This window comes from Patagioenas fasciata, chromosome 9 (genome assembly GCF_037038585.1).
Source record: "Patagioenas fasciata isolate bPatFas1 chromosome 9, bPatFas1.hap1, whole genome shotgun sequence".
Classification (NCBI taxonomy): domain Eukaryota; kingdom Metazoa; phylum Chordata; class Aves; order Columbiformes; family Columbidae; genus Patagioenas; species Patagioenas fasciata.
In genome coordinates, this window is record NC_092528.1 from 9,131,277 (window position 1) to 9,149,135 (window position 17,859).

The 17,859-nt window shown below is 41.1% G+C and overlaps 1 protein-coding gene across 1 annotated transcript in view; it reads right to left on the minus strand.

Annotated features, from left to right (window-relative positions):
• LOC136105211 (uncharacterized) overlaps nucleotides 1–17,859 on the minus strand; it is a 205,749-nt gene that overhangs the window by 168,127 nt on the left and 19,763 nt on the right. Inside the window, 1 exon segment of the mRNA XM_065844848.2 lies at nucleotides 13,914–13,994. Within this exon segment, the coding sequence (XP_065700920.2) occupies nucleotides 13,914–13,994 (81 nt within the window).

Below are 17,859 nucleotides of genomic sequence, written 5' to 3' on the forward strand. Positions count from 1 at the left end.
TATGTCAATATCATACACATACAGCAGTCTTTTTAAGTAAACTTTTGGTCCACAATTTGGGAGAAAAACTGACAATAATTATAAAATGGCTCAAAACAATTAAAAATCCAATGTAAATTTTAACCAAATCTCCTTGGAGGGAAATTGGCCTGGCTCATGAGTTTTCAATGCTTTTACTTGTTAAATTTGAAGTTTAAATTACTTTGAAGGAATACTTTTCAGGATTTGTTCTGAAGTTATCGTCACTCTTTTACACCCCGCTTGCTACAGAAATTGCAGGCAGGCTGACATTTCCCGCATGCCTCCCCTGGTTCTGACTCACCAGGCCAGGCTCTGTGCCCAGCCCTGACCTCGGGCTCACGGAGCTCAAGGAAATGCCCACCAAGATAAGCCCAGCTCTTCAGGGCCTTGGCATTTAGTTTTCACAAATGAAAAGGAAAGTAAAGCTTTATTCACATATGAATTAAGGGGTTTTCAACAAGAATCAACCCATGCATGTGAAAAGCCAGATTTCTGCTGCCTGATTTTTATCTACAAGTATTTCTACTTTTAAAGGAACTGCTCACGTTGCAACCACCACACCAGATCAGGTCACTGCCACTATCCGGGGGTTGCACCAAGAACTTGGACTTCCCTTTTAGTTGCTTATCTTTTCTGAAATTAAGGTTAAAGCTCAAGTTTTCATGACTCTATTATTTCATGCTTTACTTGTTCATGGGCTGGAAATAAGGACATTTTTCTGTAACCTATCCGAGATCTTTCCCTCAGACTGGTACATTCATTGGACTGGTTTACTTCACCACACAGGACGTGCAGGTTGCACAGTATTCTCTGCATCCTGCAACTCCTTAAAGACACCACCGCTGCTACCTGAACTCTGCCGACCAAAACTTCAGAACAATCGCACAAACCTGCAGACTGTTTTGAACCTGCATCTTAACGTGTGATTATAGAGCTTCAGGTTGTACCAGGTGCTGCTGCCCAGGAGCTGGCAGAGGGGTCTCTGTGAGGAAGGGGGGCTGCCCCAGCCGGACACAGCCGGTTCTGGCCGGTTCCAGCCGCCCAAGGGCAGGGCCGGGCTCAGCCAATCAGAGCAATCAGCAGTGTCACGGTGACCAGGTGTCACAGTGAGGGACAAATGTCACCTGGCAGCAAGGGAGGAGGGACACGACATGAGCACCAGCCCAGCACACACATGCACTGCGGCTATAGACAGACCTGACAGCTTCAGGAGAATCTGCAACCTGAATTAATTTGTGTGCCGGTATGTGCAAACATCGGAAAGATCTCCCTTCCCCCTTCATCCTACTGCTGAAGTCCCTGGCAGTAACTTTGATTTGTGACTCTATCAAAAGCTTTCTGATGCTCAAAATTTTGCATTGTCTAGAACATCAGCCTACTGCCAAGGGCCTTGTATTTTCTCATCACTACCCTTCCACAGCTTTCCCCTCTCCCGTTAAAAGCAAATGCGTTCCCAGGAGTTCACTACTCCCGATCTGCTTTCAGAGTGAGGAGCTTATCACTTTATATAAACTTCACTTGCAAAACTGCAGTGATAATTTTTTCAGTGTATGATTCTGAGGTTTCAATTGGTCAATGAGGATTTATTCTCTTTGGTACAGGCACAGAGCTGTTAATCCTCAAGCGCCCAAGGCCAGCCACTGTTGACATTTTTCTTATTGATACACTATCTAAACCAACGTGCCTTTTCTGCTTTTTAAAAAAACAGCAGCTAAAATCTGTCACTGAATCACAGAACAAAGAAATCCATTTTGCCTTTTGCCACCACAGCCAAAAATTACTGTTGAAACTGACAGTGCCTTCAGCAGATCAGGCATCATGGAGTGCTTGAACCAAACTCAGGTAGGTACCCAAACCCCATAGAGCACCGAGACGAGGATTCCCTAAAGGCTGACAAGCGGCACTGAAACTCCACTGCTGTACTAGTGGAATGTTTTTCTTCCCATTAATGAAACTGTTTGGCTACTTCATGTACTATTCACTAGGGTTAGCTTCACATTGATGGGTATTATGAAGATTATATCATGTTGACTTCCAAACCAACTAAATGTTAGAAATATGCTGATGTCATTCCAGCTTTATGGCTGCAAAGGTCAAACAAGAGAAGTCTTGTGTGCGCAGTGCAAGGTTTTAAAGTGAGGGTGGGGACTGGACCTGTCTTCTCGCCTCTTCTGGGAGCATTATATGCTTCCGTAAGTTTCCTCCAAGGAACAATTTTTGCCCTATGTTGTCTTCCCTTTAGAGCACAAAGCCTAGAGATTTTATTGTTTTCATCTCAGTAACAACTTAACCACCCTTTATCAAAAAAGGCATTGAATATGGTTCAGTGGAACCTTAATTTATACCCCTAGACTCACACATTCTGAAATGCTGCAATTTGAAACAAAAAGCTCTGACAAATGAAGACTTTGAGCTGTCCCCCTGAGCTGGGCAGTAAGGGCCATGCTGCAGGCAGCCAGCACTGTCTGAGCAAGATAACTTAAGTGACCAAACAGGTCTAATTTCTGAATGATCATGTCAGACACTTTCATCTCTGCTCTAATTGCTTATTTGCCCTTAGGTGGTTCATTTGATTCCCATTATCATAAAAATATACCTCTTGATGCAGCCTAACATGTTGGTTCAAGTACTCTTCAAACCCTTCTGAATTTCCCTCTTGTAATCAAAGCATTTAAGTTTTCTGTCTTTGTAGAAGGTAAGAGATTCTGGGCTTAAAATGGAAAACTGCACCTTTGGGAGCTGAGACAGGTATTTCTGTGCTTTACCGCAGCCTCAACTCTCTGTCGGGTAAACATCTGTGCTGCTCAGTCAGAAATCTCTGTGCACCAACACTGGCCACCATTGCCTGACAAAATTCCATTACTTTCAGACATCAGCAAACAGCAACTAAGTTAGAACTTCTCAGGCTGTGCTTTACATGACAAGACAGCTTAAGTGCTGGTTTTAATTACGAGCTTCTAAAGAAAAATAATACAGAATATCTGAGCAGCAAAAGTCATGAATCGAACCCTGTGCGGAAACTGGTCAGTAATGGCACCAGCAGTGATTTCTGTCAAAGCATGGATGAGGAGTTACTGGTACTGTCACTAGAAGAAATGTCACTGCTGTCACCACATGCTCAGGCCCGTACTCACAGACAGATGATGTTTTTACTCCTATTTGACACCTATTTGACTGAGCCCAGACTGTGGAACACAGAAGCCTTGGAGTGAACCTTGTTAGGTTAACCCAGATCTGGTTACATCTCCAACGTTCTCTTCTAAACTAGAGGCACAAGTAACACAGAATTACATGCCTGGTAGTCCAATAGGGAGCTCCTGCTAAGGGTGTAGAAAAAAATCTTATTCATGTTCATTTAAAAATTCCCCTGGAGCAAAGAGCTAAAAAACATCTGGGTAATCACTGTCTTTGACCTCAATCAAGCAAATGAAATGAATTCCAAACACAATTTCTAGAAAGAATTTACTGGGTCCAGAGTGGGAGTACTGAGGTCCCAAACTGCAATGCTGCCCTCAAATATGCTCACTACAACTTGAACAAATGGAAACCTGAATGCAGTGCAGAAGTTGGCTTCTGTAACTTTTACCTAGGCTCGGAGAGAAGTCCTGCTGGCAGCAAGCTAGTTAGAAGCAGCATCACTGGCTTCTCCACCTGCTGCTCTCCACAATCTCCAGGCCAGGTGGATGGCAGAGGGGTGTTATCACATGCAGATGATGAAAATGACAGGGCGTAATGAAGCAGAGTTCCACTATTTTTAATCTTAAAAGTCATTCAGAAACTCATAACAACTGTCTCAAAGTTATAACCACTATCTAAGATTCAAATCTGCCGTTAAAACCTCCTCCAGCTGGTTGCTGTGGTGCAAATAAGAATCACTCTCTTTGTACTTACACTGGACATAAAATCCATTTTCATGTCTTTGCATCAGCCCCAGATACACAAAAAGTGCTGACACTCACAGTGAGGTGAGATACAGTGATATCAGAAGAAATGCTAATGCTGCAATGTCACACCATTAGGTGCAGGGACAGAAAGAGACATAAACCAGCACCAGTTATTATTAAACTGATGGAAGACTGAGAATTAAAGCAGCCAATATCAAGGCTATGGAAAGAATATTTTCAGGTCAGAGTCCTTGTTGCACTTTGAGGGCCTGACTCTACCGGAACCGATCAAAGGTGGCCTCTGGGGACATCTGATAAGACACAGAATGAGACAATACTCTTCAATTAGGTGATAGATTCGGGATAGGAAAATGAGACTGTTTCAAGGGCTCATGACATTCATATTTCTAATCTAAAAATTTTAATGTGTGTAGCAGCAGCAGAGTCCTTTACAGATAGATGTGTTTGTAGGAAAGGTTCTTTGGAAACCATCCCACAAACAGACAGTGCACACACATAACAGAGAGATTCCCACAAACTGCTGTCTCCCTATCCAATGAGATTCCACAGCTCATCACTGGCGAGTGAGGAAGTCTAGAGCTTTCTTCCCAAGCAGGTGATATCACAAGGTTAGATATTTGAGATAGGGCCAGTTCTTCGGTCAAGAACTACTTTAAAACTGGGGGAAAAAAAACCCCAACAAAGTACTTGTACTTTCGGTACAATTATTCCTTTGATTAACATATAAATGCCGTTCCTGTTAAACAACAAGTTTTCAACCAAGGTGTTGTTAGCAATAGTATGCTTTCACTTGTAGCATAATTAGATTGTGCATACATAGACAATAGCTACACAATACACAGCCTGTATGGTCACAGACAAAGCATGACATTATTGTAATGTATTTCTACACTTTACAATGGAAGATATGAAATGCAGATCAAGTTGTTGAGCCTGTAAGGAGAGTCCAATTGTTGTGTATACAGGCATAAGAAACAATATTTCTCTGCATTTTTAATGCAGAATGATGACCAACTTGCTTTCCTGCTTCCTGCCTTGTTGATCTGGAAGTACTCTTTCTTCCAGGAAATCATGGCATATATTTCCTGTACTATCTTCAACATCCCTTCACTGTCTCTGCCCTCTTGCATATGCTTTTCCTGCAGTATTGTATTGTCTAAATAATTCCATGGGTTTTCTGTTTTTCATTTCTCCATGTTTTAAGTAGGCCATCTTTTCAAAAATATCTTTAAAATCTTGTTTTGCAATCAATTTGTTCTATAAGAGAGAAGTCAACAGTTTGTTCTATTGATAGAGAAGCCAAGCTCCCTGCTTCTAGTTTCCACGTGTGTAAGAACCAGGCACACCGCATCTCTCAGTTGCACGCTTGTTGGCATCAGCACTTACCCACCACTGAAAACCCAGGTGTTGCTCAGCCTCTACCAATAGCTTTTTTCCAGGAAACTCCCCAGGCACAAATGGTCCAATAAAGCTGAGGAAGTATCAGATTAAAATAAGAAAATTTCCATCTTGTTCCTAGCACAGCAGGGCACTTGGCAAGATTGAAAGACACATAGTTGCCAGCATTAATTCCTTCTGGCAACATATTACCAGTTGTTATGCAAGCCATGACCTGGTATTTGAGCCATGCTACAGACGGCAAATAGCAACACCTCGGTAGGCAGGTGTCGAAAGTCCCCAAAATCACATTAACTCGAGCATTTTGGAATCCTGAATTCATCAGGGGGAGAACAAGCAACCCTCTTAGTTCATGTCACAGAACTGTAATGCGCTCTGTTCAGTGCAAGAGCCTGATACAGGAGAAAGGAAGATTAGAACCGCAACACCAGAAGCTGCTGCAGGCTTGAGCTGTAATGTGCAGCAAGAAGGGAGGGTGAAGTTCACAGACTATGGTTTAGCTTGCTCCTGTAGCTACAATTTCCTCAGTTCTTTATTCAAGATCAAATTAATAAATTTGTGAAACAAAAATTAAGCTCTCTGAGTGAATTAAGCTGGATAAATGCAGTTACAGCTGCAGAATTGATACTCCACTAGACCATCTGTTTGGATCTCTGATTCAGGCACCAAGACCTCATGCTATTTATCTTTGAGCTGTTCCAAGTCACTGTCATACATTTAATATGTGTTCCAAGGATTAACTGTGTGTATTGACTTTGCAGCTGGTATCTATTAAATCAATACCTAAGAATGCAACCTTATCTATTGATCAGTGCCATAAGACTTGCAGTGTATTTCTTAATGGGGGACATAACTGGTATTAGAGATGCATCTCAACTGCTGATTTTCAGTTTGCTGTGCCCTAAAGCATTTCTGCGTCCACTGGAGTGACATGGCTGGGGACTGCAGGAGTCCACGCTGCACTTGGAATATTAACAAGTGATGCACGTGTGAAACGGAAAGAGACTAACTGTAACCCCTTAAGTGCTGCTAATCTTTCATCCCACAAGGAATTTTACTCTATTTCCCACCAGAAATTTTACTTTTCCTCTCTTTCCCCTCTGGGACATGTTCATGTCAGATGTATCTTAAAAAAATGAGCACATCTGTTAAAAGAAACCAAATCAAATACTCAGGCCTCTCTACTCAGCCTTTATAATACTGGCCTACTTTATGTGCCAGTAGACTCACACTATTTATGAGGCTATACTGATGCTGCAATAATAAAGATGAGACAATATGCACTTCAGAACAATCTGTACAAGTCCACTGGGAAACTGAGAATATCAGACAGCTGCATTTCCATGGTTATTACTTATTCCAGTTGGATAAAGCTACCATATATAACCAATCTCTGTTGTAGCTGCAATGCATACAGACCCTTTGAATGATTCTTACAAAACGCACAACTTGGGGATACTGATCTGGTTCTACACAGCTCTGGTTTCCAAGGTGGCTAAGAAAAGCTGTGGCACGTACAAATCAAAACAAGTTGAGAGCTGGTGCCGTGTGACAGCTAGCCCTGTGGAAGGAACACAGACATGCACAGTTGTCAGCTTCTGCCCAGCTGCAAAGACCATTAGTCTTGCCCCCATGCCATAAGAAGCAAAATACATTTTCAATCTAGTTACCTTCCTAATTTTAGCTTTTGGCCTTTCTCCATGCTGGACAACAGTAAGGAACAGAAATGTTTTCCAAAGTAAATCAAAGTTCTTCACATAGTTCCAGTTCAAATGGTTAGGGCTTTAAGAACTAATGGAAGTCCTGCAAAGGCTTGTAATACCTGACAGTTCTCCATCCCTTAGAAGGTTCAGCATGTGCTGCTTTCCAGGGCAGCCACTCCCTCCTCAGGCAGGTCATGCTCTCTGATGACAGGGAAGGCCTTATCAAGGAACCCAGTGAGTTCAGCAAAGGTCTGATTCCTGCCTGTTGCTACGTCCAAGAACTATTATGTTGGTGCAAAAGTAGTTACAGTTTTGGATCATGAATTTCACATCATTATAACTAGGCTCAAACACATCTTGATTAATCAAAATAGGAACCATTACAACCAACACAGTTTTGCCAACAAGAAATAAGTTTGTTTATTCCTGTAGTTTATTCCTGTATTCCCGTGCTTCAGGATTCGACAAACTCTTGGAAAGGATTTTCTGCATCCTGCTGGTTGTGGAAGTGTTTTCCCTGCAAAGAGTTGTCGAGATGCTTGAAGCAGTGGTAGTCAATTGGGGAGAGGTCAGGTGAATATGGTGGATGAGCAAAATTTCGTAGCCCAATTCGTTCCACTTCTGAAGTGTTGGTTGTGTGATGTGCAGTTGGGTGTTGCTGTGGAAAAAAATGGGCCCTTTCTGTTGACCAGTGCCAGCTGCAGGCGTTGCAGTTTTCAGTGCATCTCACTGATTTGCTGAGCAGACTTCTCAGATGGAATGGTTTCACCAGGATACAGAAAGCTGGAGTGGATCAGACCAGCTAACAGTGACCATGACCTTTTTTGGGTGCAAGTTTGGCTCTGGGAAGTGCTTTGGAGGTTCCTCTCAGTCCAACCACTGAGCTGGTCATTGTCGGTTGTCATATAAAATCCATTTTTTGGCACATGTCACAATCTGATCAAGAAATTGTTCACTGCTGTTGCGTAGAATAAGAGAAGATAGCACTTCAAAAGAATGATTTTTTTGATTTTCAGTCAGCTCATGAGGCCCCCACTTATGGAGCTTTTTCATCTTTCCAATTTATTTCAAACACCAAACAGCCATAGAATGGCTGACATTGAGTTTTTCAGCAACTTCTCTTATAGCTGTAAGAGGAGTAGCCCTGATGATTACTACAGGACTCCAACTCTGCCCACTTTTTAATGGCAAGGCAGAGTAAAACATGATTTATGTTCACTGCTATGTGTTGGTATCGATAGATTGAACAACCTGTCCAGAAGAGTCCAAATGGCAGGATATCCCCACAAACAAGGGAGAATTGGAAAGGGATACCATAATCAAGGAACTACCACTCCTGTTCTTTGAGGTAAACAGTTCTGCAGTAATTGTGGATTTTACCATTGCAGAGGAGAAACAACAACACAGTAACTTGATAAGTTTTCCAATTGTTGATTCTCACTGAGGTGCACATACCACAGAAGTCCATTTGCAGCGTCAGAACTTCTCTGAAAACAGAGTCCTTGTGCTTGAAGAGCTCAAGAGTAACTCACAGAAAAGGACAGGAAAAATAAAAACTAAAAATCTAATTTCATTTTCCAACCTACAAACCCCTTCATTTTTCAGCTTCCCAGAAGAGCTACAATAATTACATTGTCATTCTGAGACCTCATAGCAGCTTTCCATGACAAGAAATGGAAAACCTGAGAAAAACTGACAGTGAGATAAAATAGTTATAACAGTTCCAGAGAGGAAAATTGGATTTGGATGATCTAAGCAATGGAGAAATTCAGAGACGCAGAGCATTATACACTTGAATGAACTCACATTTGCCAGGCTGATTTGCCTGCACAGCCCAAAAAACCGAGACACCAATGCCAGTAAAAAAATAGGTGATGAGACTCTCTGGCAAAACACCCCGAACAGCAACACTTTGTTAGAAAAAAGGCTGAAGATACGGCAAAACGTTGTTCTAAAAATGGACAAATGTAAAAGATTTGTTGCGTTTTATTTTTGGCAAACACTGCTATTGAATGTTTTAGATCCTTTCGAGAGTTCAAGACATAAAGAAATTCAACCACATTATCCCATGAAGGATAGTTTTAAAATATTTTGACAGTAACGGGCCAAATTTCACACAGTCTTTCTATAAGCCAATGCAAATATTTTGGCTTGCCTTCGCCTATGCACTAACACAGTGCTATGTATTTGCAAGTTCAAGCTTGCACACACCCATGTGCAGGTACTAAGCCTGCTCTGATCATCACTCTGCTCCCATCCAGTGCAACAGGCCTATCTTGCAGAAATGACCTATAAAAATCTCCTTCCATTCAGCAGTAAAAGCAGGGAAAATGGAGATAAGGAAGAGTGCTGCCCCAAAGGGTGGAAATGTTTCAAACTGGGAAGATGTCACTGCATCCCAATCTTCATGTTGTTTGTGTATGCCTGGCATTAGTAACCAGACTGAAAGCCAGCTTGATTGTCTACGATTTAGCAATAAATCAAGGCAGGACATGAAGCTTTCTTCTGAGTCAGTAAGGGTTAGCTACCAGTTTAAGAGCCTGCCAGATGCTCCCTTTGGCTCACCACAAAACCAGTTCTTTCCTACAAAGTATGATACAGACAAAAAAGGTTCCAAGAAAAAAACTCATGTTCTTGCAGAAGATATCAAATTAGAAGAGCTGGTTTTCTCAGGCTGTCGCCCGTATACCAAACGACACTGGAAACAGCACTCCACTGACTTACAGGGTACGTCAGTCCTTATGCCCTTTCAGTTCTTGCTGTTTAATCACTGGGCTTCAAATCACATGAACTAAAGCTCAGGTGAGTCACCAGCATCAAGAAAAACAAGATTAAGCCTGTCATATCCCATCTGCTCCATGCACACAAAACCAGTTGCACAGCTCCAGGACAGCGAAAGCCATAGAGCGTCACGGAAAGAAGTCAGCTTCCTTTTTGCCCTGTTCTCCATTTGCCATCTTTCCTCATGTGCAAATTAATGTTAATAGTATTTTCTTACTTTTTTCTCACCTGAGTTTTGTGTTTTTTTTTTTTTTTTTATCTCACCTCGGCAATCTTTTCTACAAATAGAAGTTCACTTTAGTTTATACTTCCTAGGACAACGCTGATACATCAGAAAAGTGGCATGCTGCTTCATGTCTTGACCACACTATGCCAGCTATTAAAACAATACTTAAAACTCTTCTACAAACCATTGTGCTGAACTACTGTACAGCAGACAAGAAAGGTTTTCATATATCTGCCCTAAGTCATTCAAGATGAAATTATTTCAAATCCATTTTAGTTGCGGACAACTCTTTCCTTGTTGTAAATCTGCCATTTTGTTTGAAATCTTCAAGCAACTACATCTCCACTTAGATGAAATTTCCAAGTAAGTAACTCAGCATACCTTTTTCCTAATGCCGGGAACATTGGAGGAGCAGTAAAGCTGTCTATATTACACATTTCTATATCTTAATCATTTTTACATCAGTAATCACAGCACAGTTCTTTATAAGGCTTTTTATTCTACCAGTAGCTCAAACCACATGAGACTGATTTGCTTCCATTTTAACACCATAGAAGCCTTATCTTATGCAATTGCTCTTGTGCTTCTACTTCCAGGGATCCCAGGTTTGGTAGGTAATATCACCTTGAACAACAACTAGGAAAATTAGAATGGAAAGTCAATGTAATTTCTTCCACAATCTTTTTTATATCACATAAGCATATGTGGCACATCTCATCTTTGAGTTACTGCTGAAGCCCATGCCCTCCATTTCCTGCAAATTAATGAAAGGGATGTGACAGAGTTTCAGCAAACACAAATTTTCATATAAGGTTCCACTGATAATCAGCATTACCCCAGGAAAATTTGCTTGCTCAAGGAGCCCTAAACATAAATGAAAGCATAGTTTCCAAATGAATCCTAAATATCCATGGAGGGTTTGAATACCCAATTTCTTTTTGCAAGGAGAGGACTCTCTAGAGACAGTAAGTATCAGCCAAAAGTTTCAAACAGGACGACTAAAGACAGGCTCTTAAATCTACACTAAGCAGTTGACCAGCTCAACTGTCATTTCAGAGTTTGCGTTTTGGACGTTTATTTTCAAGTAGGGGTCAGGACTCACAAACATGCCGTGGAGCTCTCACGAGGAACAGGATCCTACTCCACTCTTGAGATGGCAGAAATACCAAATACTCCTTTTGAGCTCAAGAAATTCTCAATGCTGTTTGCAAGATCTGAACTTGTTACGTCAGCACCTTCCTGATGAGGTAAAGGAGTGAGGTGAAGCTGTGCAGCTTCTGAAACACGGAGGCCCTCATCTTCCCAAACACTTGCTACACTTTTCCAACAGGAAAGGATCATCAGCTCCCATGTTAAAAGCAAACAGAAATTAGTTCATTATGTGAACAAAACACTTAAGACTGTTTATAAGTAGGCAACTCACTTTCAGCTGAAAGCATTCTATAACTGGTTTCACACACACACAAACTTGTTTTACTACTTAATTTCCCAGGGAGCAAGCAGAAACATTTAATATCCAGAATGTTTGAAGAATGGTTTTCTCTCAGACTGGAACTCTATGAAACCAGTTTTACCATTCTGACTTGTCAAAGGTAAGTACGTATGGGGTGTTGTCTGATGTGCTTGTTCTTTTAGGAAAACACAGGGAAGGGGATACATCTATGCATCTGCAGCAAGGCATTCCAGAGTTGAGTAGATTATTTCACATGCATTAAACTGACAGAGAAAATTGTGTACTGTTTAAATTTCACTCAAAAGAAGGGACAGCATATTAATGACTTTAAACTGATACTTGCTAGAAAAGTGCATAAGCTGGCAAGCAGGCCACTGACAGCACTGGCTAGGAAGCTTTCCTCTTAACCTTAATTGGAATTAAGTGAATAGTTTTATTTTGCATTTTTAATTGTGTTCTAAATTGGACTCTCAACTTAAGCCTCCCCCCAAGACTCCCACACAGAACCACACACAAGTACAGAAACAGCTCTTTGAGCTGCTCCCTAAACAGAGCAATTTGCCTTATATGAGTCATTTAGGTACAGAGGAAAAATCTGCAACAAGTGATGTGTGAACTCCCACGGGCAGCCTTGGGAAGGATGGGAACCTGGCAGAAAGGAGCTTCACTGGCCAGATGCTTTTATGGTCCCACTTGCATTGCCACTTTCATTGCCATTTTGTTTGCTGTAAAGTTAATTTATTTTGAATCAGAAGAATACATAAGATGTTCTTGTAAGTCTCATATATATATCTAGGAAGCTTGGCTCCAGTTCATGTGCCATACTTTTGACAAAAGCCAGATCAGAGGAAGTAGGAAAGATACACATATGGAAACAGAGGTACTTTATGACTTTGGGAAGAATGGATATGTAATAAATAACAGAGAAGTAGCAAAATGGGAGACACTAGACCAAGTTTTAAAAAAGAGCAATTATGTGAGAAGACAGAAACAAGTCGTATCATAGTTGCTGCACCTCCCTTGTACCTCCTCAGCCATAAGAACTAAAGAGTAATGTTCTCATTTCAGCTGATTCTTTATTATACCATGTAGAGTAGAACAGTTTCAATTGGAAGGGACAAGAACACTCCTACTACAAAACAGTTCAACACATCACTAAGCTATGAGGGGCAAGAAAACTTTTCTAAAGGATACGAAACATGGGGTTTAATCCTCACATGGAGAAAATAAATGAAAGGCAAGTGTCCTGGGTCCTGAGTGTTCTAACTATGGAGCTATTGTACAGAAAGTGAAACCACCATCAGCAGCCTAGTCTTTCACTGTATGCAAAACTCAAACTCACAAAAATATCGACCAGATAAAGCACCTCAGGTAAAACGAACAGAAGAATGTGTAGTTTACGAATTCCACTACATACTGAGGAACTGGGGAACTTACCAAACAACCTCAGCTGCACAGTAACTGAGCAGAGTTTTGGAGGACTTATAACTTGGACTCAAGTATTTATTTCTGCATAAGTCTTGTATAGATACAGCATTTGCCTTGTATGCTCACAAGTCCTTAGCTTCTCCCCAAGGATAACTGCACCTTTCTGAATTGCTGTAATGGAACAGCAAACACAAAGAATGCAAAGCACTCACATCCTGTGACAGTGGAGGCACACGAATCATATAGAAAGGTGTGAGGACTCTGAGAGTATTATTAACCTTCATAAAACAAATCTACATAATACCAGGAAAATTAATGAAATTAACTAGGCCTCCAGGAGCAAGGTCTGAGACACTGACTTACCTAAGATTAACTCCATTTAATATGGAAAAAGGACTCAGTTCTGGAAAGTCATAGGGTGACAGAATAAAAAAAAGAGAGTTGCCTCCCCATAGCTCATAATTAGGCAAAAAAAGACACTGCTGCTTTGAGCTTTTGAGTTGTATTCAACATATGTAGGACAGAATCCCACGAAGGACTGAACACCTTTAGGTTGTGTTGTCTTTAGATGAATCATTAAATTAAATTCTGTTATACTGAATATGATATTTAGTATACTGTCATATAATTTAGAATCTATCATAATTTAATATCATAAGAAGAATGAGTGAACTTAATAGTGTATACTTGGTATTGTCATAGTTTGGGAAAATGAGTATGATATAAAATTAGCTTTCCATTAAAGAATGTTCCTGAACTTTCTTTAAAGACAGCTGTAAGTACTACACACTGGCACCTGCTATAGACCATGCTGAAATAGATTTTTACACACATTTTCTTGTGATGCTCAAATATTCCCACTTAAAGAGGCCAGAATTCATTTTAAACTGGTAGAGCACAGATGACTGGTTCCAGTTCCTGCAGATACAAAGAGCCCTTCTGACTATACCGTGAATGAAAACATGTTCCTAATTCAAATAGAAGAAGTGACTCTGTACCTGGATGTGGAGCTGCTTTTTCTTAGAAGTACTCTTTTCTGTTCCTCCAGCTGTCCTTCTTACAGCACCTCCTTGGCACTCCTGTGTAGAGATATAGGAAGGCAGAAAAAAACAACAACAAAATCAATTTGACCTTTAGGGAAAAAGGAGCCATCAATACTATTGCCTTCAGTTTACCTGCCCACAGGAAAAAAAAAACAAACCAAACAAAAAACTTTCTTAAGTAAAAAGTAGGCATATAAATTAGGGTTAAAGGAACATCACTCTGGTTGCAAAACCAAACTTTCAAACATTAAGAATCACCAGAATTAAGATCACTTGTGTGATGCTAAAGCAGTTCCCTGCTGTGTTTGAGTACAGTCTTCATATGCAAGACAAAGGGTTTTGTACAAGCTCCATACTTCACTCAACATAGGAACAGACAATACTCACTGAATATTTGGCTTTATCCTCATTGTTCAGGGGGAAGAAGCAAATGCATCAGGCACCAAAACATCTCTATAGCCGTGTGTGCTAGAGAGAGCTGAGGGCGTGCTGGAGGGAAAGAAGAGCACGGCCCTTGCTCTGCCAGCAGCTGCAGCAGCTGTGGCTTCCTCTGGGTACCACCACACATTTCCAGGAGAGAAGTTTCTGCTCTTTATAGCGCCAGCAATTCACAGGAACTCACCTCCTCAGTAGCGCAGACACTCTTCTGCATGTCCCAGAGGTAACCTGGTCCTTTCTTCTGACCCTTCCACTACTTCTATATCACATCTGTCCACAACCTGTAGTCATCTGGAGACAATGTGGCTGTCCACTGTCTCCTGTGGTTGTCCTGATAATCAGAGACCAGCCACATACAAACAAGAGGAATCAGGAGTATGTAAATGTGGAGATCTCAGTCATAATCCAAAAAGAAGGCAACAAGTGGCAAGATGCCTTCAGCTCTGAGAGTACATATTCCCTCTCAGTTCAACGTAAAGGTTTAATGAAAACTTTGGAAATAACAACATTCAGATTTGACACAAGAGACATCTCTGGAGGGAGAGAAATTGTAAGATCTTGCTAACTTTGTGGGAGATGAATACAGTGGGTGGAGTTTCTTTATCATATGGCCAAAGAAGAAAGTCTCAATGTCTTGTCTATCATGGAAAATTACTTCTGTGAGCATCTCATGAGGGTGAAGGTCATGCATTTGTGTTCCTATCCTCCAGGCTTGTACTGTGGAGATGTCTCACTTGGTTTGTTTATGCAATATGATTGTTTACAACATCAAACATAAAAACCTTAAAATAATAATACTTCAATTACAAGCATCCTCAAGATCGAACTTCTCTGAAGTCCCATTTATTTCCACAGAAAGAATTGCTGTTAGTGCAGTAGAAACCTTATTGACTTCAGCTGAATTCAGCCTCAACATAAGATAGAGGAGCCAATCTCTCTCTCCAGAGTAAGTAACAGTATACATTAAAGGAAAAGCAAGTGAAATCAACTGTGGAAAAGATTAAAAGCAAGAAACACAATTAGACTGAGCTTAGTCATTATGGGGCGGTCAGAGCTGCTACTTGTCTCTATTTGGAAAACACTGAAACTCGTCTCTGTCTTCAGTGATTATCTGAAACTGGTAACAGTAAAAGCACACATCATGACCATGCAGAGTGTGGGATATACTAGCACAGCTGGATCCCAAGACTGGTAGCTGATTTCCTACTGCACTGTTCTTTTATCAAAAGGAAAGGCAAAATAGGTACTTAGCAAAAACAGTTTTTCTTCATTCCCTATATTCTTCATGTACAACTACACGAGGAAGCAGCTGTCATTTATTTTTACTTGTGATCCTACGATAGTTTTTCATCACAGGCTTTTTATGTCTAGACACCAAAGTGGCTCCATCCCATTCATAAAGGGAGGAGATGCAGTGCTGAGCTCTCTGTAAATAGCTGCCAGCTTCCTCAGCTCTTCCCACCTTAGACTGCAGAAAGCGTGCCAGATCTGCAAGGAATGGAGCTCAGAGATAAACTGATTGCAAATACAGCTTTCTGGTGCATTATTGCATTTTTAAAGCTTAGTCTTTTGCAAATGCAGGAACACAAATAACTAATATTACAGTGTCTAGTGTAGATTAAGGCTGAGGATGGATCTTGTAGGCAATTAGGCAAGAACACTGCCTTTGCTTTTATTGTGGGAAGCATTCCCTAAGTATAATGCCATTGGAGATGGCTGAAGGGGATTGCATCTGATTTGGGAGGAAATTACAACCATAATAATTAGCATCAAATTAGTTCCTGTCTCATCTTGAGCCAGACAAGTCCATCACACTCTTTTTACCAGCTGCCCTCTGGTGGAAGAAGGTTCTGCAGAAAGGCAGGAAAACCCTGGTGCTGGGCCCAGGGTAGGTGAAGGTCACAGGTGGCTTCCACATTTCTGCCTCGCTTCCCTGGAAGTCAAGCTGTGGCTATGGATGGGCCACTCCCAAGCCACGAGGGCCCAAATCAGGAGGAACAAACCTGAACAGATGTCCTTTGCCCAGGGGCAGGAGAGGTTTGCTGGGTCGAGCTTGAGTGGTTGACACCCCTCTAGCACAGCACCTTTCTTTATGTGGTCACCCCATTTCTGATAAGTGGGTAGACAGCACTTGCTGTATTTATGTCCAAGGCTTATAAAGTTTTGATCAGAATCAAGTTTGCAAAGCTTTAAAGTAACATCTCCATGTTCATCAGAAACGGGGTCTCTAGTTGCAATTATTATAACTTGTGTCCCATGTGTTCAGGATCAGCAAGGACACTCTCTGCACTTGGCCTAATTAGCTATAAAGGAGGGGAAGAGCAAAATCCACACCATGTGCTTGGGCCCTCCTCTGAATTTAATACGAACAGTTTCACACTGACCTGCTGGCACCTTCACCCAAAACACTGGTAGCTAAGAGCCTCTGGATTTTTAACACTTCCCTGGGTCCTTCCACACACGCCTCCCCAAACACAGGAAGCCTGGCTGGGGGTGTGAGTGGGGCTTTGTTTTCTTTCCCAACGGTTTTACAGGACTGCCTGCCTTTGTTCACTTGCATTCGGAGGCATTAGGAGTTTCAGTGAGAGAGATGTATTGCAAAGATAAAAGAATCCTGTTTGACACCACAAACTGACGATTATTTTCAGCAGTATTTCTTGATTATTTACATTGTACTGGAATACTTTTCACAGAGAATGGATTTCTGGTACATTATTTTCATGAAGGATTCTGGTAAATCATTCAAGATTTAAAACAGACACAGAAGATTATCACTGAAGAAGTAAATCCTATGCTTGTCTGCCATGCCTTCTACCTGACTAGAGGGGCGATGAGGAAGTTCAGATTTGGTTCTTTCAATGGCTTTAAAACTACACTATGAAGTGATAAAGGCTCTTAAAGGTTTATATTATTTCAGTTATTCTATAATGTATCAACAAAATTCCCTGCTACATAAAGCCTTTACACCACAAAATGGCAAGACTACTGAGAAAGGAAAGTGTATTTCTCACCACATGTTTTCAGCAGAACCAAAGGGCATGACTTGGTTTTCCTTCAGTCCTTGGGAGCACAAAGGAGCCTGGCTTGCAGTCTGAGCAATAAAATAGACTCAAGTCCCACACTCACAGCAGCACCACAATGAGCCCTTCATTAGCTGGTGCTTCCCATAAGACTGTTCAAGGGGACACACAGGTTTACCAAACAGCTAATCCTTGATAATGAAAGGTTTCCAACAAAGCCGTCTTTCCAGGGAGTTTGGGCACTTTCACATTAGCAAGAAGTGAATAGACAAAGCGGTTCAGGAAACTTGCCAAACAGTAGCTCATGCATTGAAACACAAAGATCTGCAGTCTTAAGGGAGCAAAAGAAAAAATACAGTAGTGTTTTGAGTTGTTTCTTGTCATCATAGTTACTTTCTTCTTTCGTATTATTTCATTCATTAATAGTCTTCAAAATATAAAAT